At 33.8% G+C, this 25,810-nt stretch overlaps 2 protein-coding genes across 5 annotated transcripts in view; both read left to right on the top strand.

Moving 5' to 3' along the window:
- The first annotated feature begins 61 nt into the window (after positions 1-61).
- Positions 62-15,823, top strand: LOC128231688 (palmitoyltransferase ZDHHC8B-like). Of its 2 annotated transcripts, none has more exons than XM_052944765.1 (8): positions 62-248; positions 2,641-2,759; positions 2,977-3,134; positions 3,720-3,892; positions 5,259-5,361; positions 5,693-5,784; positions 6,203-6,332; positions 10,551-15,823. In XM_052944765.1, exons 1-8 carry the CDS (start codon positions 157-159, stop codon positions 11,301-11,303), a joined length of 1,620 nt encoding a protein of 539 aa, XP_052800725.1. In that variant the 5' UTR covers positions 62-156; the 3' UTR covers positions 11,304-15,823. The 2 variants fall into 2 exon arrangements, with proteins under 2 accessions (XP_052800725.1, XP_052800724.1); XM_052944764.1 differs by having other exon boundaries at positions 10,398-15,823.
- Positions 15,824-19,375: 3,552 nt separating this feature from the next.
- Positions 19,376-25,810, top strand: part of LOC128230307 (bleomycin hydrolase-like) — a 21,344-nt gene continuing 14,909 nt past the window's right edge. The window contains exons 1-2 of one of the 3 annotated variants that reach the window (XM_052942477.1): positions 19,425-19,515; positions 23,567-23,587. Coding sequence is in view for 1 of the 3 variants with exons in the window: in XM_052942476.1 (XP_052798436.1) it covers positions 19,500-19,515 (16 nt within the window). In the remaining 2 variants the exon portion in view is untranslated. Of the gene's footprint in view, positions 19,516-23,566; positions 23,588-25,810 lie in introns of all 3 variants that reach the window. The other 2 variants (XM_052942478.1, XM_052942476.1) reach the window with 2 other exon arrangements.

Here is a 25,810-nt window from a genome sequence, read left to right as displayed (position 1 = left end):
TTATAACAGCGATTGTTTATCTTAGAACTATTTGTTTGCGTATAAACAACCCCAGCACCGTTGTAAGGCTTCGGTAAAAAATGTTTATTGAAAGAGCAAACTTGCCCATAATTTTAACATTTTATCGATGGTTTATGTAAAACTACAATTGACATTATGGCGAAGTGCGAGTGCTCTACTAAAATAATTCCCGCAGTTTGCGCATGGACGCTCTTACTTGGCACGACCGGTGTATTTATCGCTTTTGTGTAAGGAATTTTGTTGTTTTAAAAGTGGGTGGGGTAAAATGAATGCTAATCTACAGAACTAAGTTATTACGAGCGTCTCAGTCTTGCAAAAATATTGTAAACTCAGATCCTTCGGACCGAGTTTTGAATGGACTCACCATTAAGGGATAGCAATGTGATATAAAGCCATTAACTGTCATAGAAATGTATATTCCTGTCATTTCTTGACCAATTTTTTTTATCCCCAGCGAATTGAAGGTTTCGGGTGAGAAACACCGTTTTGGCATTGTGGGTCCTTCCATCAGTTAGTCCATTTTTTCTGTCTGGAATCATATCTAGCTATAGATTGGTCAGATGATGTTCAAACTTGGACAGAACTTCCCCTTCTTAAAATCTTGACCAGACTGCTTGTAATGCGGGTAACAATTGGCGTCTAAAACTAGGTCAGGTCTAATGAAAATCTTTGGAAAACACTTCAAACATTGTATTAAGTCAAATATTCATGAATAATTATTCAAAATTCCTTGGTATACTCCATGATTAATTTGAAACTAAGTTGTAAATAAACCAGCAACCACGTTACTTTTTTTCCCGCTACATTTCATTCATATTGTGGGATAATTGACAGACAAAATCTTATTTTGATGAATGTGCATGAGGCAGGAGTGAACAACTCTTTCAATAAATTTGCATGTTACACTCAAATATTGGTCAATATAAGATTTTCATAGCCAAGTTGCCCACGGTACACTAAAGCATAGCTAAAGTAAACCTGGGAGGAAAAGTGCGCCTGGTGTGGGGATCGAAGCCACGACCGCCGGAACACTAGTACGGCGCTCTAACCAACTGAGCTAACCGGGCGGCTGGTTCTTACCCACACACACTACATAGCATAGTGTGTTTTTGGGTATCCAACAATGATGAAAATAGGCAAATTCTTAGAAAAATATAAAAAAACATACCAGATGCATTACATCTGGTCCTTTATTTAAGAAACTTAATGAGTATGTTTTCCTTGATAAAATCAATGAGTTGTTTGAAACTTGGTGTCATGAGATCAGAATCTAGGTCAGATCTTTAAAAAAAACCTGTCTGAAACCAAATACTGGTATTGATTGATCAGAGTGTTTTCAAACTGTGGTCAAAATGATCCTCTTCATGAAGTCTTGGTAGATTTTAAAAGATTGTCACATGGGGGCAGAAACAAGTTCATTAGGTCAAATCTTAAAGAAAAGTTGTGAACAGATACAATATATATATCCATTTCAAACTTAATGAAACTGCCTTGATGAAATGTTGGCTTAGTGTGAAACTTGGTCAAACACAAGGTCAAGTTTTAGAAAACCTTTGGAACACTGTAGAGGCTATATTTTTGGTCCAATCTGGCCTGAAATGTTTTATTGGTTTGAAACTGGGTAATTGGGGTCAAAATCAAGGTCACAATGTCAATTTAAATGCTACACTATATATGATATTCTTTTATTTCAAACAGTTGCAAACAAAGTCATATCTCATATCCAATGTTGATAAGAGGCCATTACTCTGCAGCTGTTTTGCTTGGTTTGATTGGAATATTTCACCAACACATGATTTCAATGCCAGCTACTTTGCCTAATCTGTAGGGGGATATCAATTCAATGAATTTGCTTGATTACTATTGAAATCACCAAACATGTGTGATTGCTGGTGACATGGAAACATCTTATATCTATAAAATATGTGCTGCATACATGTGATATCCTACATCTATTTCTTGTTCCCAGCAATGCTGAGCATTTTCATTTTTACAAAAAATTTGCAATATTATGGTGACAATCTGACATAAAAACTTTATTAAAGCATTTAATATGAAATGACATATCAGGCCTTTTTCTATAGTACCCACGGGTCCGACTATCGGACCCATTCCCCTAACAAAATGTATGGTATTTTTCCAAATCTGGAGAAAAAAAATCCCAATCAGAAGTAAAAATAAAAAAAATATTTTTTATTAAAATTCATTTTTTTTTTGATATTCTTGTTACATGTAATGGTTCATTCAGCAACCTAATGAATTATGTGATGTTCAATTTTTCATCACATTCAGAGATCAGTATGCAATATCAACTGTCATGATTTATTGCAATAGATATTTACATCCAAAGGACTGATATTTTAGCCATTTCAGGTATTTTAAAAAATAAAATAAAATTCATATTTTGATAATTTCCTGATTTGCATGAGACAGAGAAGCTTAATCCTTAGACTGAAAAAAGTTCAATTTTGTTATGTTAAGCGATGATTTTATTCTCAAAATGGCATATTTCGCAACGCAAACATTTACTAAAATGTCTAGAGTCAAAATGCCCAAAATGGGCAGAAAGAAGCCTGCAAGTACAGTCATATCAAAATAACAAAATGATTTTTATTGCAGGTCTCCCTATCTCTATTCAATTAGCATTGGGCTTCCGATATATGTTGGACTGACAGCAATATTTGTGATAGCAAACTTTGGATTAGCCACTTTTATGGACCCTGGTGTTTATCCTAAAGGTAGTGTTTGTATTCCTGCATTATTTTTCATATCTTCATGAAAAATAAGAAATATGTTGAGGTCTAAATAATTCGCAGACTATGGCATACATGTACAATATTTATTATTATTTTGCTGAACTTAACGAATTTGATATAAAATTAAATTAATAGCTGAGCTAAGAATAGGATTATAGGTTTAATTAAATAGATGATAACAATGTCAAATTTGTTAAAGCACATGAAGATGAAGTAAAGGATGATGATTTCCGAGCACCACTGTACAAGAATGTTGAAATCAAAGGCATCACAGTTCGCATGAAGTGGTGTGCCACATGTCAGTTCTACCGGCCACCAAGATGTTCTCACTGTAGTGTCTGCAACACCTGTATTGAGGTTGGTTCAGCTTAAAACTTGAATATCCTTTGATCCAAACTCCAGTTACCCTTGCACAAGATACATGTTGTTCTACTGCTTAACTTTGATGTACATGAAGAATATGTCAATTATAATAATTAAATTAATATAAAGATGAAACATATAAAAAAAAATTGTTTTTGTGCATAAGGCCTAAAAAAAAATAATGTCTGTTTCGGGTAACCCTACCCTACCTATAAAAATGCGCTGACCCTAACTTTTTTTTTTCGTTTCTGAGCAAAAAAAAAATTTGTTAGCGAATAGAGTTACGAAGGGCGGATAAAAGCAGATTTTAATCAGAATTATTGTTTATATGAAAAAACAAAGACAGGCAATGACAGTAATGTAGGAAAGACTGCCATGTGCAAGAAAACACTCGACAGATTTTGAAAAAAAATAAATAAAAAATCCCTACCTACCCTACCTAGAAATTTTGGGAAGGTTACCCTAAACAAACAATTTTTTTTTTTGGCCTAAGGTTTTGACAGTTTTAGACACTTAATGCAATATTCTATGTGTTATAGTTAAGTGTATTTATGACCACTTAATCAATGTACATTTCAGACGTTTGACCATCACTGTCCATGGGTGAACAACTGTATAGGACGGCGTAACTACCGCTACTTTTTCCAGTTTTTACTCTCCCTTAGCATACTGATGGTCTCACTGTTCGCTCTCAGTCTATTCTACGTCCTCAAACATAAGGACTCGCTTTCTACCATTCCCAGCATTGTCAGGTGAGGCTAGATCTGATCCATTAATCTTAAGACCCTTATAATAGGATCGAGCCCAGCAAACTTTTTTCTTTTGTTAAAATTGTGTGACATTTTCCTTGCTAATTGAGATATATTTTAATGACTAAAAATCATTATCATGTTGTATAATCTAGTTTAAGTATTTAATTTTGCTTAATCATATGAGACACTAATTTTTTGGAGATAACAACATGATAATGAAGGTTATGTACATCTGACACAATAATCAGTATTAGGTACATCATGATAATTAGGGATAAGTACAGCACACTATTCATGGCTATGTTCATCACAAAATATATCACGAAATTTAGATTTAAGTACATCCTTATATTCAGGGTTTAACATGAAATTCAGGGTAAAATAAATCATAACATTCAGGGTTAAATACATCATGACTATCAGGGTTCAGTACATCATGACATTTAGGGTTAAATACATCATGACATACAGGGTTATAAACATCATGACATTCAGGGTTAAATACATAAAGATCAGGGTTCAATACATCATGACATTTAGGTTTAAACACATCATGACATTCAGTGTTATATATATCGTGACATTCTGGGTTAAATACATGGCTATCAGGGTCCAGTACATCATGACATTTAGGGTTAAATACATCATGACATTCAGGGTTAAAAACATCATGACATTCAGGGTTAAATACATCATGACATTCAGGGTTAAATACATCATGACATTCTGAGTTAAATACATGACTATCAGGGTTCAGTACATCAAGACATTCAGGGTTAAAAACATAATGACATTCAAGGTTAAATACATGACTACCAGGGTTAGTACATCATGACATTTAGGGTTAAATACATCATGACATTCAGGGTTAAATACATCATGACATTTAGGGTTAAATACATCATGACATTCAGGGTTATATACATCATGACATTCTGCGTTAAATACATGTCTATCAGGGTTCAGTACATCATAACATTCAGGGTTAAATACATAATGACATTCAGGGCTAAATACATCATTTAGGGTTAAATACATAATGACATTCAGGGTTTAATACATCATGACATTCTGGGTTAAATACATCATGACATGCAGGGTTCAGTACATCATGACATGCAGGGTTAAATACATCATAACATTCAGGGTTAAATACATTACTATCATGGCTCAGTACATCATGACATTAAGGGTTATATACATCACAACATTCTGGGTTAAATACATCATTACATTCAGTGTTATTACATCATGGCATTAAGGGTTAAATACATCATGAAATTCAGAGTTAAGTACTCTTTGTTTCATTTATTTCATATCATTTTTAAGCTTGAAGCTAAAATGATATTTGTTTATTGTGTTTCAGTATTGTGACAATGTGCATCATAGGACTGCTTATCATCCCGGTGGGAGGGCTGACATGCTTTCATGTTGTCCTAGTTTCCCGGGGTAGAACCACAAATGAACAAGTAGGAGCAGATTAGTTACATCTATCGATGTGTCCATTATATGCATGATATCTTTTGGACATAATGTCTGTAGTAATAGTTGTTATTCACAAATAAATGTTTACGCATAAATTTTGGTTCAAATAAGCAAAAAAACATCTAAATGCAGGCAATAGGAAAATGGTTAATAGGGTTGTTCAAAATTCAGATCTTGTGAAATAGCCAGATTTGTTACAATTTCTATAAGCAAATATTTAAATAGAATAAAACAAACAGCATATATTGAGTTGTACTATTTTGTTTGATTAAATATTGTTACATAACATTGTTATGATGTTGAGTGTTGTTTCAGGTCACTGGGAAATTTAAAGGTGGTCATAATCCTTTCACTCGTGGCTGCTCACAAAACTGCAGATATGCTCTCTGTGGACCAGTATGGCCAAAGTAAGCAAATTTCACCCATTTTTAGCATGTTATATGGGTTTTGAAAAAATGTAAATGTTTTGTATGTTAAACATTCCTTACAAATTGTGATCTAGAAGTAAATCTTCACGTATCATTTGATCTCTGAAACAGATGATCTTTAGGTTGAAGGAAAGAATCAGGATCAGTGTCAAAGCTGTCATTCCACCAGCATACACAAGCTACACATGTATAATGTTGTCCAAAGCTTAAAATTTGTTCAGAAAATTGACACGAAACTTGGTATGCATGTTAAGTATAATTAGGCAAATGGCTTAAATATTTGTGGAGTGTGTTGATTGTCTAAAAAAAACAGATGAATATTGACGACTGTTATGGTACCCTTGCTTTTGTTTTCTACACTTTATCATTTGATTTCATTTGATTTATTTTCTTTCAGATTAAAATCATATGTAAGAAAAACTAGAACAATTCAGTTAGATTCCACAAAAGTGACATATATAGCAGCAGATAAAGAAGTCAAGGTGTATGCTGATACTAGTAACGGAGTCAAACGGAATATGAAAAATGTAAGTTCTTCTTTTATTGTCGAATTCTTTCTCACATAAATTCTTAATCCAATCCTTCTATCATAACAGGGTCTTATTTGTTCCATCATTGCAAAGAATCTCTTAATATTTCAGTTAGATTTGTTTACTAAGTATGTACTATAATATCATTAATATTGGGGGGAAACACTGTTACAGTCTGTAAGAATAAGTAATATTAAGACTCTGTTTTATGACTGTTGTGTTCAATATTTGTAAATGTTTATAATTGATTTGCTCTCCTGGCAGGCATAAAGCATGTTTCCATTTTACAGCTGACATTCATTGTCCCACAATGATCGAGTTGCATCTTCATTTGCTTTGTAGCACCTGCGAGTATCAGTGAATAATCAATATTGATTGGATATTTGAGCTTCTCCTTTTAATGTTTTCTCTGTATTCTTTATATATATGTCAAAATTGAATCAGTGTCTAAATTCTAATTAACATGTAGAAAATCCTTTGGTATGGTTCTTTCAGAAAAATTATTTGTTCTTCAGAAATATCTACGGTACATTTTATTACACTGACCTTCTTGGTTATTTTTAAAGAAAAATGAGAGATCATTTTGATGTTAAATTTCTAGTGTTGAATGATTAATTTAAATTTGAATAGTAGCAGCATTTAATATGTTTGAAAATTTTAATTCACTGCATGTTTAATAAAACTATATTCATTTCACCCTGATGATCAAAATCAGTTAACTAACACCCTCAGCATGTTACATGTTTTTCAGAATTAACCTTTAAAATGTGTTATACTCCAACAAAATATTAAATTGTATGAAAAAATAGTAGACTGGTTAGAGAAATATCTTGTAAAGAAGGTTGCCTGCAAGACTGTAGTATCCTCTTATTTAAAAAATAGATATTACCAGCCACATTTTATGTGTAGCAGTTACCTCCCTTTGTTCTTCAGTAATCACTACAGTCAAATGTATCGGACCATGTAGCAGTAACCTCCCTTTGTTGTTTTTTGTAATGACTGCTGGAAATGTATCAGGTGTTGATAATCTGAATCAAAATCATGTGATGAAAATCAAAATCAAGTGACTGTTCGTCTTGAAAGAATTTTTTTTCTTTTTAACTATGATATGAAACATTTATTTTGAAGATTTCATTAAACAAAACAAAATGGGATAATTGATTGAGATCATGAGATGGACTTAATTTTGTAAAAACAGTAAAGCAGAAATCCAGTTATTTTTGCTACATACTGGCTGTGATCTTCACTGTTTTTCAAGGGAGATAATTGAATTTGAGATTGAATAACTGCAGTCTAGCTGGCAACCCTTCAAATTTATATATCTACATGTTTCATCCTGTATGTAAAGAGGATGTACTCATGATCATGCATCTATGATTAATGAATTCATTGAATATTTCAGGCATGCTAGAAGCTGTTGTTATACCACCATTCCCCCCCCCTCTCCTGTTTCGGTGCTTATGCTTTCTTTGTTGTATTGTTTTCTTCAGCACCACACGCATACGCAATTGGCTTTAGTCTGGGTTCTCCCTTGTATTCTGGGTTCTCCCATCCATGTATTCAGCATGTACTATGTGGTACAAATAATTAAAGTTTGCCGATATGGTCAATGTATGTTAAGAATTATCAGGAGACATCTTACCTATAATTTTCAATATGTATTTATTCTTATGATGGAAGTTTTTAATCTGAGAGTTTCGAATGTTTTGACTTGCAAAACGTGTGTGTACTGGTATGTAATTCAGGGCCGTTTCCATAAAACATCTTTCGTTTCTTAAGGATACATGCGTCAATATAACCAAATATAAAGGATTTCTTCCGATTTGATATTGATTTCCTTATATTTTGTTTAAAAACAAACAGATTGCCTGTGCCAATGTGGTGATGGGTGTTTCAGTACACTGTATTCATAAAAGCTTTTATTGTTATCAACCTTGCATGACATCTTCAGAAATGTGTGAGTTGTGTTCATGTAGTTAACTTTCTGTTATTGTTTTTAACCAATTTTTCAATCAAAACCAGGTTCTTAGAATAGGGATGTTGTTGGGCGGGAGGTGTACGTCAAATATTTGTTTCTGCCCAAAAACTTGAGCTAGCATTGCATTAAAGTAATGAAGTCTTATGTGAAGAGCTAGCTTGGGGTTGCTTTTGAGGGGGGGGGGGGGGGGGTCAAGGTCACTGTTGATAAAAATAAAAAAAAATGGTTAAGCCCATTAACTTAAATAAGAATTGATGAAAAGTGATGAAAGTTGATGTGTAGGTAGCTTATGTGAAGAGCTAGCTTATGATTGCTTTTGAGGGGTGGGGCGAAGGGAATGGTCACTGTTAATAAAAATAGAAAAATAGGGGAAATATTGCTTTGCTAATTAACTTAAGCATTGATGGATAGTAATTAAAGTTTGTGTGTAGGACGCTTATGTGAAGCACTAGCTTTGGATTGCTTTTAAGTGGGTTAGGGTCAAGGTTACAGTTAAGGTCATCGTTACTGAAAATAGGAAAATGGAGGAAATATTAGGTTCAGCCCAATAACTTAAAGAATTGATGGATAGTAATGAAAGTTGGTGTGTGTGTAGCTTTGTGTGTAGATTTGTAAATAGCTAGCTTGGGATTGCATTTGAGGGGGTTGGGCAAGGTCAAAGTCACTGTAACTAAAAATAATAAAATGTTTTTGGCATTATTAAATTAGGCTGCTTCTTTTCCCTAACTCATACAAGAAATTAATTGGCTATAATCTTTGATTACCCATATTTAAAACCTGGTTTTGTTGCATTGCAGCCTTTCTTAATCTTAACTGTTCTGAAAATAATCATACCATTGATACTTGAGTCTTAAAGAAATAAAATTTCAAATTTTTAGATCTGAACACATTTTTACACCTAACATAAACTTCCTGTTTTATGTTTGTAACACATTCTTGTACAAAATAGATACATTAACATTTGAGGAACACTTTTTTCATTTTGGAAAATTGGTTAAATCTTAATGGTTCCTCTTTTGAAATAAATTGTTTCATATTGTTTAGTTAATTTTTATTTTTTTTTATTATCAATTTGAAAACATAAACAACTGTTTATGAATTCTGAAGTACTGGTGAGGGGCCCCCTTTTTCAGTGTTTTTTTATAATTAGAGAAATTGTAAATATATTTCGAATGAAATTTCATAGGGTACAAGTTAATCACCTAATGTAAAACAAAGAATGATAGAATTAAAATGTACTTTGTTTGTATCATGCTTAATTCAAGAACAAATTTTCATGCAAATCATGTGCATTTAATTCACTGAAATGACAGTGTTAAGTACCAATAATTCACACACTTTAGAAAGTTGTAATTATTTAAAATTTCTGACTAACATTTTGCTTCTTTCTATTTGGTAAAAATCTGAAGGTGTTGCTCTTTTAAACATTTTGGGTAGAAATATTTTCCATATTGTTGAGAGGTATTGATATTTCCCACTCTTAAAGAAATATGGCGCAACCTGGTGCAATTTCAATATTGCTGATAAATTGCTTTTTATCACAGAAAAATATTTGTTTTCTCATTTTGGAGCTTTATTGAACACAAAAGATAATTTCTATGAGAAACAATCATAAAATGGAAAAGTATTTATTGCTCCCAAGTGGCTTAACTGGGTGGGCGAATAATTGGTACTGGCAAAAAATAGGTATGAGTGATAAAGTGGTCCCTAACCAGTACAAGTTTTTTTATCTGATTTGTGATTGCTGGAGCTTTAAAAAGTGTGTCAACATTTACAGACCAGTTTTAAAATCAGAAAAATTAAAAACCATTGATTCATACTTAAATAGCAAGTAATTATTACTAATAGGTGGTGGTGAGCTAATTGTCATGTTTTCTTTCACAGGGCACAATGACGCCAGTTTAGGGAAGATCATCTTGTGCTTAGCTATTTATATATCAGTGTGGTGGCAGAGTTTGTTGTAAGCTCATCAGTAACAGTAGCAAAATATTAATTTGCTCTGGCGTATGCACTAGTGTTAGAGTGTGCTCACATATTCGCTCTGCCCTTTCCGTTAATTCTTCCCATCATTCTTTGCACACCAGGATCGTGATGGAATGCGCCTCTCACTCGTCGAAGATTACGATGACAACGTGGATGATGATGCCACTCCGTCTCAGGATAGCATAAGCCTGGACATTGCCACGAACCAACAACAGCAATCAGCTTCTTACACAAATCTTTTTGACACTTCGCAGCCCACACCGGTCGGTGCATCATACCAACATAGCCGTGCGAGCCCAAATACTAGTCGCAGTAAACAGCAGCAGTATGATCGGTCACAGAGACCTAGAGACACCCCTTCTGCTCTCTCAGTCCCACGGAAGGATCCCCCACTCGCAATTCCTGAAGATTTTTCACCAATAAAAGGCTCAAAACCAAGAACAGTAATGAATAGCCCTGGAGTGGGTAGACCAAATGTTTCCAAACCACCAACAGGGCATACAAGGCCAATTGACTTTGACAGGGGGCAGAGGGCAGGTCAAGGTCAAGATGCTCCTTACACTAATAAATACAATGGGTATCCAGTGAGGAGTGCTAGTGAAGAAAGATTCAGGGATAGTGATAACAATTACAGTAATCATCCTACCTCCAGAGGGCATAACAGATACCCTGATAAAATGACACGGAGATCCCATGAATATTTAGACCATAGGGGTCCACAGTACAACCAGAGGGGAACAAGCAAAACTATGCCCAGCCAAGGTAGGCATGTGACTAACGCTGCCAGTGGGCAGCAGTATTCAGACGCTGCTGAAAGTGATGATGCAGACTACAAACGGCCAATGTCATTTGTAAAAGCACTAGAAATGAGCGAAGTTATGCTCTCAGCTCGTGGTAAAGACTTCAGTGCTCCACAACAAAACTCGCAGCAACACATTTCACAACAAGTCACAAAAGAAGAGAAAAAGAAAAGTGTGTATGACTCTTCATATGAGATTTCTGTTTAATGGTTTTGTTAGCTCGTCAATTTTATGAATATATATAAACAAACAGGAGGTCTTGTGATAGCCTTGTTGTCATTAATGTTGTTGTGCAAAAACTACAATCTTGGCCATTACTCAAAAGCTATTAAAGATACTTAAATGAAACTTGGTACACGTGTTGAGAAATACAATACACATATGTGAAGCAAGGCCCTTAAATCCACCTTTGACCCCATTTTCGACTGAAAAAAAGAACAACAGACTTAGCATTTGTGTTTGCTCCGCGACACTTTTGTTTGTCTTTTGTTAATTTTCTATGAGTCATCAGCTTACTTCAATGTCATCAGAATTCCTTTCTTTGTTTGTAATAATGTATGTTTTATTTATCATTCATTATCATATATATATTTAATAATAAGAGTTTGAAGAATATTTTCATAGCTTAAACATTTTGACTGCCATGATTCAGATGAAAGTAAATTGTGAATGTTTGCATAATTTAGATTGAATATTTCAAAATTATCATTCTTATTTTCTGCCTTGGCACAGGGGCCATTGTCATACCAACCTGCAAGTTTGTATGAATGTTACCTACTTTATAATAATTATTGCCTGTTATATTGGCTTTTCTTGGATTTGTATTGTACTAAATGTCAAAAGAAACATTGGTGCATCACAGTTATTTTCACAAAGTATTTGCCAATTGGGACAACTTGGCCATTTTCCACCGAAAACAGCCTCGGATGTATATGGATGGTTTACAATGTCAGAATTCTTTACATTTAACTACGCTGCAAGTAGATTGTGTAGTAATTTCAACTTAGCAGTTAAACTTAAGGACTTTACCCTTTGGAATATTATTTATGCAATAATACGTATCACTGTGAAACAATTATGACAAAATTGCTTCAATTAATTAATATTATTATTATTATTAAATTTAGGAACCTTTTCTACTAATGCACCGGCATACATTCAAGGTTGTTTTTGATGGAAATCAGGTGAGGTGCTCAGATTGAATATTTGCATACTTTGTAATAATTATAGTCTGCCAAAAGGGAGCTTTTTTGTTTTGGGGCAGCTTGTCCCTGTGGTTTTAAGCTTTTGGAGTATGCAACTCTTTATTCAAAGTTCACACTTGAAAGAGTTTTGTTCTGAGAAAAAAAAAAAACTTGTAAAAGTTTTTGGTTTTTCGTCCAAGTATATGGTGCTTCTACGTTATTTTTTGTAACATCTCAGCTTTTGAGATTCAATTTCCTGTTTTCATCAAGGACATGCTAGTTTGTGTCTATATTACCAAGCCTTCCAGTGTACTTGTTCTGGGTATACATTTGTTCTTGCAATTATTTAACTTTCATTTTCCATTTTCAAAATTAAGTTCTATTTGGTTTAGTTTTTGGATATGTTTTTTTTTTCATTAATTTGTGGCATAATGTCTAAATGAAATGATAAAAAAATTGCTTTAAATCAGCTTTTAACAGGCACACCATCCAAAACTGATTACTCTATGTCAAAGTCAAAATGAACGTATTTTAGACACTTGTTGTTGTTTACGGGAGTGGGATTTGTAAAAATAGTAACTTCTTAACTGGAAATTTAAACCGAAATGTTTTTGTATCTTCGTTTTCTACTGGATATCTAGTCAGATACTTAGTTGTTACCATTCTGTTGACACAGCTTAGGTTAACCTTTCTCCCTTTACCATTCAAATGACATGACTTAGTGTAAATTATATGCTGTTACCGTTTAAATGACATGGCTACCGTTTAAATGACATGGCTTCGTTTTACCCACATCTCCTTTTTTCCTTTTACTAAAAGATAAATTAGTGAATTTTCAACTTGTGTTTAACATTCAACTTACGGCATATTCACTGACCGAGAAATCTGTCTGCATTTTGTAAGTTTAATGTTATGACTATAACCTATATCCTCATAAATCATTCCACAGGAGTTCATATAAGTTCTGTGTTTGTTGACTATGCTTTTTGTATGGATTTGCAAAATTGTAATGTATTTTCTTGTCATAGTTTCAGGGAACATCCATCTATTCAAGTTTGGATTTTTTGTACAATAATAAAATTTCGTTGCTTGATAGGTTCGTACTGAGCCGTGGAAATTTCTATTCTAAAACGTGAAGTACAAAAAAAAATGTGATTGTTTGCTTCGATTTCAGTTTAGTGCTGGTAAATGTTTTTTAATTGTTTAAATAAATATAAATGCACAAGTAAGTTACTTGTGTCAGAGCTGTTCAGCTGGATCTACAATATACTTTAATAATGCTGAGTAAATGACCTATTTCTTGTAAAGCACCATTAGCCTTTCTTTTCATATAAATTATATTTTTATATTTTTTTGCAATTTAGCTTGTCCATATTTCTAAAAACAAACCTGAAGGTATTGTGATAGCCTTGGCGTTGGCGTGATGCTGTCATGTTATATTTTGTATATAATCGATGTAGTGTTTGCCTGTCCCTTTGATTTACAGTGTAGGTCTGTTCAATGACAGTAAAAGTGTCAGTCTGTTTAATGACAGTTATAGTGACAGTCTGTTCAATGACAGTTAGTGTAGGTCTGTTTAATGACAGTTACAGTGTCGGTCTGTTTAATGACAGTTACAGTGTCAGTCTGTTTAATGACAGTTATAGTGTTAGTCTGTTCAATGACAGTTACAGTGTCGGTCTGTTTAATGACAGTAACAGTGTCAGTCTGTTTAATGACAGTTACAGTGTCGGTCTGTTTAATGACAGTTACAGTGTCAGTCTGTTTAATGACAGTTACAGTGTCGGTCTGTTTAATGACAGTTACAGTGTCGGTCTGTTTAATGACAGTTACAGTGTCGGTCTGTTTAATGACAGTTACAGTGTCAGTCTGTTTAATGACAGTTACAGTGTCAGTCTGTTTAATGACAGTTACAGACTTGGCTGTGTTCACTCGAGTCTATTCTATTCACAGTAGGTTCTTAAGTTTCAGTAATACTAGTATGTGCTTGACTGAGTACTGACAATCTTATCACTGAATGTAAGACAAACTATTATAGTATCAAGTATTTCTGCTTGATATTACAATAGTGTCACAAATTCTATCCAAAAACTTACTTACAAATTTAAAATTATTTGTATTATGTATCTATTCTCAGAATTTGTCAAATTATACTACAGTGAAACTGCGGTCGTTTTAACAGGTGGTCGTTCGAGAACTGGCGGTCCCTTGAGGTCGTAGCTTAGTCCCAAACACTTTTCCTTCTATTTTCATATAAAATATACCAACGCTGCATCGAAACCTAAATAAGTCAAGCACAAATGCTTGTCCCAAATAAACAAATTATGCACAAAACCTTATCACTCCCTCAAGGTCATAATTCTACACTTTTTTCGCGAACACATGTTTCAAAATAAACAAACAATGGCTACGTGTTAAAACTTTCACAAGTTGTAAGAATTGCAATGACAGTTGAAAGGAAGTTTGATAAAGTATGAAAAACCGTTTATCTATGTTTATTAATGACCACTATTAGTTGATAACGGCATTTGAGAAGATAATTATGATTATAATATCCACCATATTTCAATGTTACTGAAAATGTGCTTTTCTTAAAACTAAACTTTACTATATATTCATTTTTTGTTTTACTTTTACGGTATATGTTAGCCTTTCAACAGATGATTGATTTCCACAATGCAATACATAATCGGTGTCGGATGTAATTTGGTTTGAAGACTTTAAACTTAAAATACACTGATAGACAACTCATAACAGACTGGGAAATTGAATCATGGGTCGTTCAAAACATCAGTTCCTTCGAGGTTTTAGCTCGGACCCTTGCGTCCTCAAGTGATTGCAGTTTTACTGTATAATAATAATTTGAAAATGATAATTGATAGGTTTGTTGAGTCATAGTCTGTTAATGTATTTAACAAAATGTATTTATAATAGCTGAAATGAAATTAACTTACCAATACCTTTTTTGAATGAGAAATTGTGGGTCATTTTGTTGTATATAATGCCTAGGATAGGGTAATGGCTTAGGAAGAGGTGACGATTCATTATTTGAGTAACGTTTTGTTTCCATTTTTTTTTTTCATTTCTTAGATAAAAGTAGCAGTTTTATAGGCCTAGGTGTAATAGGTAGTTTTTGTTTCATGTAAATGTTTATCTTGCATTGACAATTCAGTTTCTTTGCTTTTATAAAAATGTTATGTTAATGTTTGATTTTATTATGAAACACATTTAATAATGTAAGTCTCACTTTGTGATTAGTTACTCCATGGTAATATGCCGTTGTCATGTGACTTCTCTGATCCTATTGTACACCTTGTATTTAAAACTGCTAAGTGTATGTATTGGTTATAGAGCTTATTCCATTTCGTATTTGTGTTAGTAAATTGTAAACTCATTTGTCAATTAATTGCATTTTAACCATTGATTGTAAATACTTTAATTTCAAAACATATTTTTTTTATTTAAATAATGTTGTATTTTAAATGTATTTTGTTTTAAATGTATTTTTAAAGAATAAAAATAAATGTGATAACTATAACTATATCATGTTTCAGTTAATGATATTTAAATTGTATGACAGTGAACAGAAAAGCTTTACTTAGGTAGCTTGGTCAACAATCTTGCTATAACAAATTAAAAATCTATGTAAATATATCAAATACATTTTGCACAATTGCTAAAAAGATACAGGAATAATCTAGCGAACAAGACTAACCAGCACAATAAGTCCTAAGAGTTCAAGGGTTTTGTCTGTGACCTTGATTGTTGACATAATATAGGTGATCTACAAGTCAAAACACAAGTGCTTGCTGAATGTGTCTTAACAAAAAACGAGGGTAAACAAGCTCACAATACACATCACAACAGTTGAAAACATCCTTACAGTTCTGTCATGGCAGGAACATGTTGTTGCTTTCATAGCAATTTCGAAGCAGTGAGAGTAAAATGTGATATTGACCGCAAAATACAGCATCCTGAAAACCAGGTGGAAAGTATGGAGATCAAACTCTGGAATCTTCATTGGCAAGTTAGGTGCTCCTGTCCATGGGTTGATAACCAAGTTTCAACATGTCAATGGTAACTTAAACCTGAATGATGTTAAGATTGACTTATTGGTCTTTTTGACAAGCAAGTCTGTGATCCCGTCAACAAGTTATAGGAACAAAGTTTACTCAAACTGCCTGTTCATAAGTATTAGGCGACCTAAACTACTTGGTTCTTAAATTGACAAAACTAAAATATCACACCCAAGTAACATGTTCTTACGTTATATTGAGGGACACATTTATGTGTGATAGTTTTGTGAGACTGGTTGTCTATGCTCATTAGCCACAGGCCGACCCTCTTTATTCCGTTAAAATTAATGGTATGCAGTGTATAAACAAGGCTTCTGAAGTTCATGACTAATCTCTGCAGACTATTGTTAAGTTGTAAAAATTGTTTGTTTTTTGCTCAGACAATTGCATCAGAAATAGTAGGAAGAACCATGAAATGAATTTGGAACGAATTTCAAATGGTGTCTAAGCACTGTTACCCTGCTTTACAGCACGAAATCATGACACTGAAACAACCTATACAGTATTTTTCAGGGTTGACAATTATCAGCTGTTCGAACCCCTGATAAAGGAAGTGCACATTTGGACCCATTAGAAACTACACATGAACTAAAAAGCTTCAAGGAGCTGCACCATGTTGTAGTACTGTAAAATGTTTGATGTTAACACATGGCATTCCCGAGACTTTATGGGCCTGATTAAAACTAGAGCTATCACACAATTCGATTAATGCAACTGCACGCCCAAGTGTCGGAATTACTGCTCGGATAGAACAAAAGAAATCAAGTTGAACGTGTTTTATTGAAGGTAAAAGTGCCACACATTTGCTAATAAAGTAGAGACATACATGTGGAAGAATTGAAAATATTGGCACTGTTCTGTGACACAAACTGTTATCAGTCAGGATTATATAGCAAAACATACTAAGTTCAGAAGGTTGTTGTGACCTTCACCTCGAATTTAGGGACACCGGTCATAAGCGGTACAGTCCTTTTATTATGGTGGTCACATCAGACAAATTCTTTTTAAATCCAAAGTTGTAGGCAAGGACATGGGCCGGACACGGAACTATTATCAGAAAGACTTAAATAGCAAAACATTCAGGAAGTGCAGGAAGTTGCTTTGATCTTGACCTGAAAGGTAGGAACACGAGTCTTGAGCGCGACACATCCTAATACTATGGAGGTCACTTCTGCTAAACAGTTTTAAATTCAGATTATGCATGAGAAGGATCTTGATCGGAAACGAACCATTATTAATAAGGCTTACATAGCAAACCGGACCAAGTTCAGAAGGGAGCTGTGACTTTGACATTGAATGTAGGAATATCTTATGCTATGGTGGTCACATCTGCCAAATAATTTTTAAATCCGACAATGATTAAGAAAAATATATGGATCAGATGACGGGACGGACAAACTAAAAGTTAGTTCAGAAGGTGGCTGAGACCTTGACATTGAAGGTAGGAACACGTTTCTTGAGCGCGACACGTCCTCATACTATGAGGTCTCTCCTGTCAAGTAACTTTAAAATCCGACCATGAATGACAAAGATATCGATCGGATAAAAACGGGACGGGCAAACTAAAACTAAGTTCAGAAGGTGGCTTAGACCTTGACATTGAAGGTAGGAACACGTTTCTTAAGCGCGACACGTCCACATACTATGATGTCACTTCTGCCAAGTAACTTTAAAATCCGACCATGCATGAGAATGATATGGACCGGACACGGAATTATTAACAGAAAAGCTAATATAGCAAAACATCAGAAGGCTGCTTTAACCTTGACCTTAAATATAGGAGCACGGGTCTTGAGCGCGACATGTCCTCATACTTTGGTGGTCACTTCAGACAAATTATCTTAGAATCCGACTATAAAGGAGAGTTGAAACGGAAACGAACTATGATGAATATGACCTATATAGCAAACCATACTAAGTTCAGAAGATTGCTGTGACATTGACCTGAAGGTAGGAACAAGTGTCTTGTGTAGGACACATCTTAATCAGCTATGGTGGTTACATATGCCAAATAAATTCGAAATCCGACAATGAATGAAAAAGATAGGTACAAGGGTGTTGTGTGTTACACAATATCGTGCTATCATGTAACTTTTGCCAAGTAACTTTAACTCCGACCACGAATGAGAAAGATATGAATCGGACAAAAACGGGACGGGCCAAAGCTTCGTTCAGAAGGTGGCTGAGACATAGAGTTAGACATTGAAGGCAAATTTAAGTAAGTTGTCTTTCCATAATTATGTGAAAAGATAAGAACCATATAGAAATTTACCAATCTAATTCTGGAAAAAGTGTTCTCCATGCAGAATTACTGACTATTTATGAATTAACATGAATTTTCAGAATCTTGCAATTTGTGTATTCATGGTATTGGCAATTTAACTATATTAACATCTTTTTATGATTTACACTTTAAAGAATTTAATGTAATTTCTGGTCTCACTATACAGTATGCCCGCTCATCGAAATAGCTCGTAAGGTAAAGCTAGGAGAAAAAGGGCGCCCGGTATGGGACACGAACCTTTTTTACTACTCATTTGACTGTACGGTACGGAAATGTGACGGGAATTAGTCACAGTCAAGGCTACACTAAACTGATACGTTACAACATTTACTAGACTGGTACCCTTATTCTCTTTTCTGCAAAAAGAGACCAGTGCGTTCAGTCAGGCGAGTGTTTACAAAACGCTCGCAGACGTTGTTTTTTGTATCCCTGTTGCAACGCAGCGCATACACGTTAAGCGGGAAACCAAACAGTAAACGTTCGCCGCAAACATCTTTACTGAACGCGCTGCTGTCGTTAGATTTTAATCAAAAAGTAACGAAGGGTACCAGTCTAACATTTACGAGCACATTCGGAACTCCTCGGCCATTTATATCTAAAACAACCTATGGCCGAGGAGCTCCGAATTAGACTGGTACCCTTCGTTACTTTTTGATAAAAATCTAATCTTTTTGTAGAAAAGAGAATAAGGGTACCAGTCTACTCCGAATGTTACGAGCATTCGGAATTCTTCGGCATTTTTTTTTTAAAAATGGCCGAGGAGTTCCGAATGCATTTACGAACACTAACAGACGGCAGGGGACACGTAGAGAAGAGAAATATTGTCGCTTGAAAATCAGGAAGGAAATTTACTTGTATAATGACATCTAAAACAGGTATGTATAATTTTAATAAACAAATCAATTAATTATTTTAACTGCTGGGGCAAAAGGACACGGAAAGGTTTACCAACAGTAAGGGTAATTCGGATAATAAGACAGTCGGATAAACATTTTTGAACTGAATATGATATTACGTTAGCGCGTAACATTTTGAAAAAAGTTATCTGGGTTTGAAGATATAGAATTCGTTTAACCATAATATCACGTGAATGTTGGTATAAAGCATAAATTAGCAAAAATGATGTGCCTTATGCACAAGTCAATTGTAACCACGGCTATATCCTTATTATGCGTTTCCCATTTGTGCTAAAAAAGAATGTTTAAAACTTTGAATATGAATTCAAAGTAAGGCAATTAATGAATTATTTATGTTTTCTCAAACAAAGAATAAATAATGACATATATTTTTAGCTCGACTATGCGAAATGACATATATTTTTAGCTCGACTATGCGAAGAATATGGAGAGCTTTACTACTCACCCAAGCTTTGACCAAGAAGTGTCGCCAACGCTCATGCCAAATTGAATTTGGCATGAGCGTTGGCGACACACCTTGGTTAAGGTTTTGCATGCAAGCACACATAGTTAATATCTCAGCAACTACTTGAGGTATTGCATTGAGACTTGATACAATGGTACTCAACCATCCAACCTACTTAATTTACCAAGTAAGATAACTCTATCTTTCATATTATAAAATTTTTGCCCCTTTATTATGAGACTTAGAAATTCTGGTTAAGGTTTTTCGTGCAAGCACACATAAATTAATATCTCAGCAACTACTTCAGGTATTGCATTGAGACTTGATACAATGGTACTCAATCATCCAACCTACTTAATTAACCAAGTTAGATAACTCTTAGTTGCATTTAATGCAAATAATAGGCTGTTATTATTTGACTTAGAAATTCTGGTTAAGGTTTTGCGTGTAAGCACACATAATAATATAATTTTTGCCCCTTTATTATGAGACTTAGAAATTCTGGTTAAGGTCTTGCATGTTGGGCACCTGTTGTCTGCTACGGAAGAGAAGTTGCACGTTTCACCATGTGAAGAAAATTGCGTTTTTTGTGTTATTTACAGTTCTCAATAGCTGAAATAATCAAGCTCAGAAGGTCTATGGTGTACAGAGGTCTGTCTTAAATACGGCAAGATTTGATAGACTAACCGGAGAGGTTGTAGAAAGCAGTTTTAATTTACTACCACCACTTCCGCGAGGAGGTGCTAGCCTGCGCACCGGATAATATTGTATGTCACCAGTTTTCGTGACTAGTAAACATTTGACATTTAACCATGGCCGAGGGTAGTGGTGATGATATTAGGGCTGCCAAAGACTATATTGATGCAGTGTTCACGCCGGCCAGTATAGTTAGATGTGAGACTCCAAAATCAGGTTCAAAAATGCAAACGTGCACACTGGCACAAAACACAGAGTGATTTGCTCTCTGATTTAGAAGATGATCAAAAAGAGTTCTGAAAAAAAATTGGTAAAATTGGCATTGTATCAGATCGTAATTAATCAATACCAATGCACGCTGTACTTGAGGATGGAAGTGTATCTGATGATGTTAAAACTGTACTTATAAAATGGCAAAAAGATTTCAGTAAGTTACTAAACGTTGAACATGATGTACACATGAATGAAATAAATATTGAAAATGTACCAAATGCTGTTAATTTTGACCTTGATGTTGGTATAAGTATTAATGAAATTGTCAAATCTGTTGGGAATGCTAAGCGATGTAAAGCAGCAGGTGTTGACTGTATACCATCCGAAACTCTGAAAAATGAAACTGCTTTATTATAGTTCTACATAGTCTTTTAATGTATGTTTTCAAACTGAAATAATACCAAAGCTTTGGTCCAGAAGTATTATAAACACAATTCCTAAATCTAGTCGTAAAAATCCAAATGACCCCCTCTCCTATAGAGGCATTACACTAGCTCCTAGTATGTACAAAATGTATACCAGAATATTGAATGAACGTATTGTAAAATGGGCTGATGATAATGATCAAATTACTGATGAGCAAAACAGCTTCCGAAAGAAACGTAGTACAATAGATCATATCTCGAGTTTGACAAATCTTGTTGACACACAAAAGAAAAATAAGCAATCTATTTTTTGTGCATTTATTGATTTTAGTAAAGCGTTCGACTCGGTTAAAAGAAATTTGCTTTGGAAAATATTGGCATGACAACTAAAATGCTCTCAGCAGTGAAATCCCTGTATCACGATATTTCATCCTGTGTCCGAATCAATGGCCACTATACAGAATGGTTCACATAAATACTGGCCTGCGACAGGGCTGTTCTTTGTCAACAGTACTTTTCAGTTTATACTTAAATGACTTGACATTAATGCTTAAAAGTTTGGGAAAAGGTACATGTATAGAAATAGGCAATGAAAAATTGTGTATACTACTATATGCAAATGACATTGTTCTAATAGCAGAGAATGCAAATTATCTGCAATCCATGTTATCAACTTTAAATTCTTGGTGCAATTCAAACGATATGAATGTTAACACAATGAAGAGCAATGTTAAGTACATTTTAGACCAAATTCAGTGAAACGTTCTGACGTGGGTCCATCCACTTTAAAATATTCAGACAGATATGTATAATTATCTTGGTGTAACACTCACAGAACATATAGACTTTAATATAACCGCTAAAATTGTTGCCCAAAGTGCTGGTCGTGCCTTGGGACTTCTCATCGCTAAGTTTAAAAACAATGGTGGTTTTCCATTTGACATGTATTCAAAGCTTTGTTACTCCTGTGTAGTGCCTATAATAACATATGGGGCTGCTGTTTGGGGAACACGGTCTTTTTCATGTATAAATGCAATACATCGCAGAGCAATGAGGTTTTTCCTAAGCACAGGCAAATATACCCCTAATGCTGCAGTTTATGGAGATATGGGTTGGAAACCAATCATTGTTGATCAATGGAAATTAGTCTGTTATCATTGGAATAGATGTCTTAAATATGATGTATCAAGAATTAACAAGAAAGTATTTGATTGGGCTGCAGTAAAAGGAAATAATAGATGTAGAAATTGGGCATTTGCTGTAAAGAATAAATTGTTGTCTCTGAATCTGAATTCATATCTCCAGCTACCATTTTCATATAGTAAACTTGTTTCAGATCTGACAGATGCAATGTTAAAAAAACATGTTGAGTTATGGAAGAATGATGTGAATATAAATTTTAGAAAACTTAGAACATATCAATTGTATAAGCACTCATATGAAACTGAACTGTATTGTAAATTGAGTTTTTCTTTTCCACACAGATCTGCTCTAGCTAAGTTTAGATGCGGGGTTGCACCCCTGAGTATTGAAACAGGTTGTTATCAGAATATTCCAGAAATGGAAATGGTATGCCCCTTCTGTACTGATGTTATTGAGTCTGAAAAACATGTTATTCTACATTGTCCAACATACAATGAGCATAGAAAGTTACTCATTGAGAAATGTAAAACGTTAGTTTCAAACTATGGTAGTTTAAATGATGATGATAAGTTCATACCGTTAGTTTCAAACTATGGTAGTTTAAATGATGATGATAAGTTCATACTTATATTCACCCATCCAGATTTAACTAGAACATTAGCCAAAAAAACCTGTCATGAGATTTTAACCGTTAGAAACAATATATTGTAGCTAGTCAGTTCTGTATATATATGTATACAGTTATCATGATAGTCATATTCATGATGCCTGAGTACTAATAATATCAGATGTTTTAAAAATGAAACATGTCTTTGCATTTTATTATGTTCAACCTTTTTATATAATGGTAGGATGAGGCAGTTAATCTGTTCGCTCCTAACCTAGTTAGAGGTGATACATGGTTTATTAAAATATTTCTTACCAGAGCTTATTTAAAGCACCAAAGATACAGCTGTTACATTTTATGTTCTTCTCTCTTCTTTTAGACACCTAGTGGTCACGATTAAATGACTCAACCTACCTTTTAGTGTATTATTGTGTCCTAGTATACAATGATATATAATGTATTCATATGTGTTATTTGAAGCAGTTTGCACACTGTGAAATGGTATGTAAAAGTTTTATAGTCTCTTGTAATTCTATAATAGATAATATAATGGCTGCATATATATCCTGTTTTGTACATACTATGTTTTAACTTATTTGAATATATGTGGATGAGACTTTAATAAATAAATAAATAAATATAAAATACAGGATAATATCTCAGCAACTACTTGATGTATTGCATTGAGACTTTATACAATGGTATTTAACCACCTAACGTAATTGAATAGCCAAGTTAGATAACTGATTTTTGCAAATAATAGCCCTTTATTATTACATTTAAAAATTCTGGTTAAAATTTTCCATGTAACCACATTTATGTAAAAATCTCAGCACATCATGTATTGCATTGAAATCTAATCTAACAGTGATCCATGCATGTTTCGCCAAAACTTTTCAATCCTTACACTGAAAAGCGGTGGAATAGTTGAGCATGCTAGCTGTCTCTTTGACAGCTCTTGTTTACTTCTAATATAATTGTATATATCATATAAAGGGTCCAGCTTAAAGCCAGATTGCAAGAAATTCACTATGTGTTAAAAAATTGTGTATGAAATTAGAACTTAATTACCACTAAGAATGCATGCGCTGAGTTAAAAGAAGCAAATTGTCAACATTTTAATATTGAGAACACTGTACATTATTACTAGAACTACTTATAGAATTACTATTAAGGATATGACAAGAGCTCTTCCAAGAACTTTTAAAATCACCATTACATGAGCTACTCAGGGTTCACAATAAGTTTTCGTTGAACCGTCTCAAGTAGTGAAATAACCGACGATCTCCTACTTATTCTACACAATATTTTGAAAATTTGAACCAGACCAATTGCTATTTAAACTGTCCATTTTGTCCAGCAGCCGATTCCTATTGAGAACACTGAACTTACACCAATATATTATACTTAACTTTAATGACAGGCCCCTTAACTCTTGAGCAATATCCAATTAATTGTTAAAATTTGACCAATTTGACCTTATTTGCTATTCAAATAGTATTGGCAATTTTTTTCTTTTGAAAACTTGCTAACAAATGTTTATTGGCAAAAAAAATCAGTCAAATCTAGAATTATGGCATTCCTAATGCCTATGGTTTTCTGTCTAACCTTATCATATTTCAGTTCTGATTATCTCTGTTTTATTGAGTTGTGGCCCTTTACTTGTAAATATTTGATCTTGTCCCCTCTTTAGCGCATCACAGTTTATATTTTTTTTGAAATTCCTCAAATTTTCCATAACATTAAGTTCTTTGTCGTCATTGTCATCAATTTTCACTCATGATGGAAGGCAGAACAAATTAGCTGATAGGTATGTATGATAATTATTGATATAAAAAAATAACTCAAAAACAAACACAACAATTTTTTTGCTCATTGTCTTTTATAATGACTGGATGACCCAATTGCAGCTAGGGTCAATTAAATCCCTCACTTAAGTGATGCATCAAACAATTCATACCATATATGTTCAATTCACTGTTGTATTGAACAGTTATAACAACAATGCATACAAAAGTTTAAATGCGGTATAGATAAATTGCATGCAATGGACAAAGTAATGAATGTAATCATAGAATTTACAATGTTAACATTTTAAGCTGCACTCTCACAGCTTTACCTTAACCGATTTGACAACTTTTTAATTTTTTCTCTTGGGATGAACAAATTTTGGTGTAAATATCTGGAAACCAGTGATATAATACTGGTAAAATAATATCAGAGGGAAGTTATTAACATATATTTTACATTTCAAAGTTGAAATTCTAATAACTAGTTGTAGGCTAATAGCGCTACTAACATTTTGAAGGAAAGTGATTTTTTGGTATTTTGGGCTCAATTTTCGAACATAAATATTAAAAACTATGGCTCATTTAAAGTAAAAAAATAAAAAAAGTTGTCAAAACAGTCCATCTGTGAGAGTGCAGCTTTAACATTAAAAATCCTGCTCACATCTGGTACTCATCTTGCAACTCGGGGAAGATTCTTAAAAATTTGCTAAGAAATGTACATTTAGGCTCTTGTATTGATGCTATTATTATTTGATAATATCTTCCATGACAAAAAAAATCCTCAAATAAGATCAAAATACTGGCCTAATTACTGGAGAAAAAATATCACAGCCTTTTTCTGTCCATCACACGGGTCAGAATATCTGACCCATCTGACCCATTCCCAATGCCAAATATGTATATTTTTTCCCAATTTCAAGAAAAAATTCCCAAA

Source organism: Mya arenaria, chromosome 4 (genome assembly GCF_026914265.1).
Source record: "Mya arenaria isolate MELC-2E11 chromosome 4, ASM2691426v1".
NCBI classification, from domain to species: domain Eukaryota; kingdom Metazoa; phylum Mollusca; class Bivalvia; order Myida; family Myidae; genus Mya; species Mya arenaria.
The sequence above is the reverse complement of the archived record's forward strand: the minus strand, read 5'-3'. Positions and strand labels throughout refer to the sequence as shown.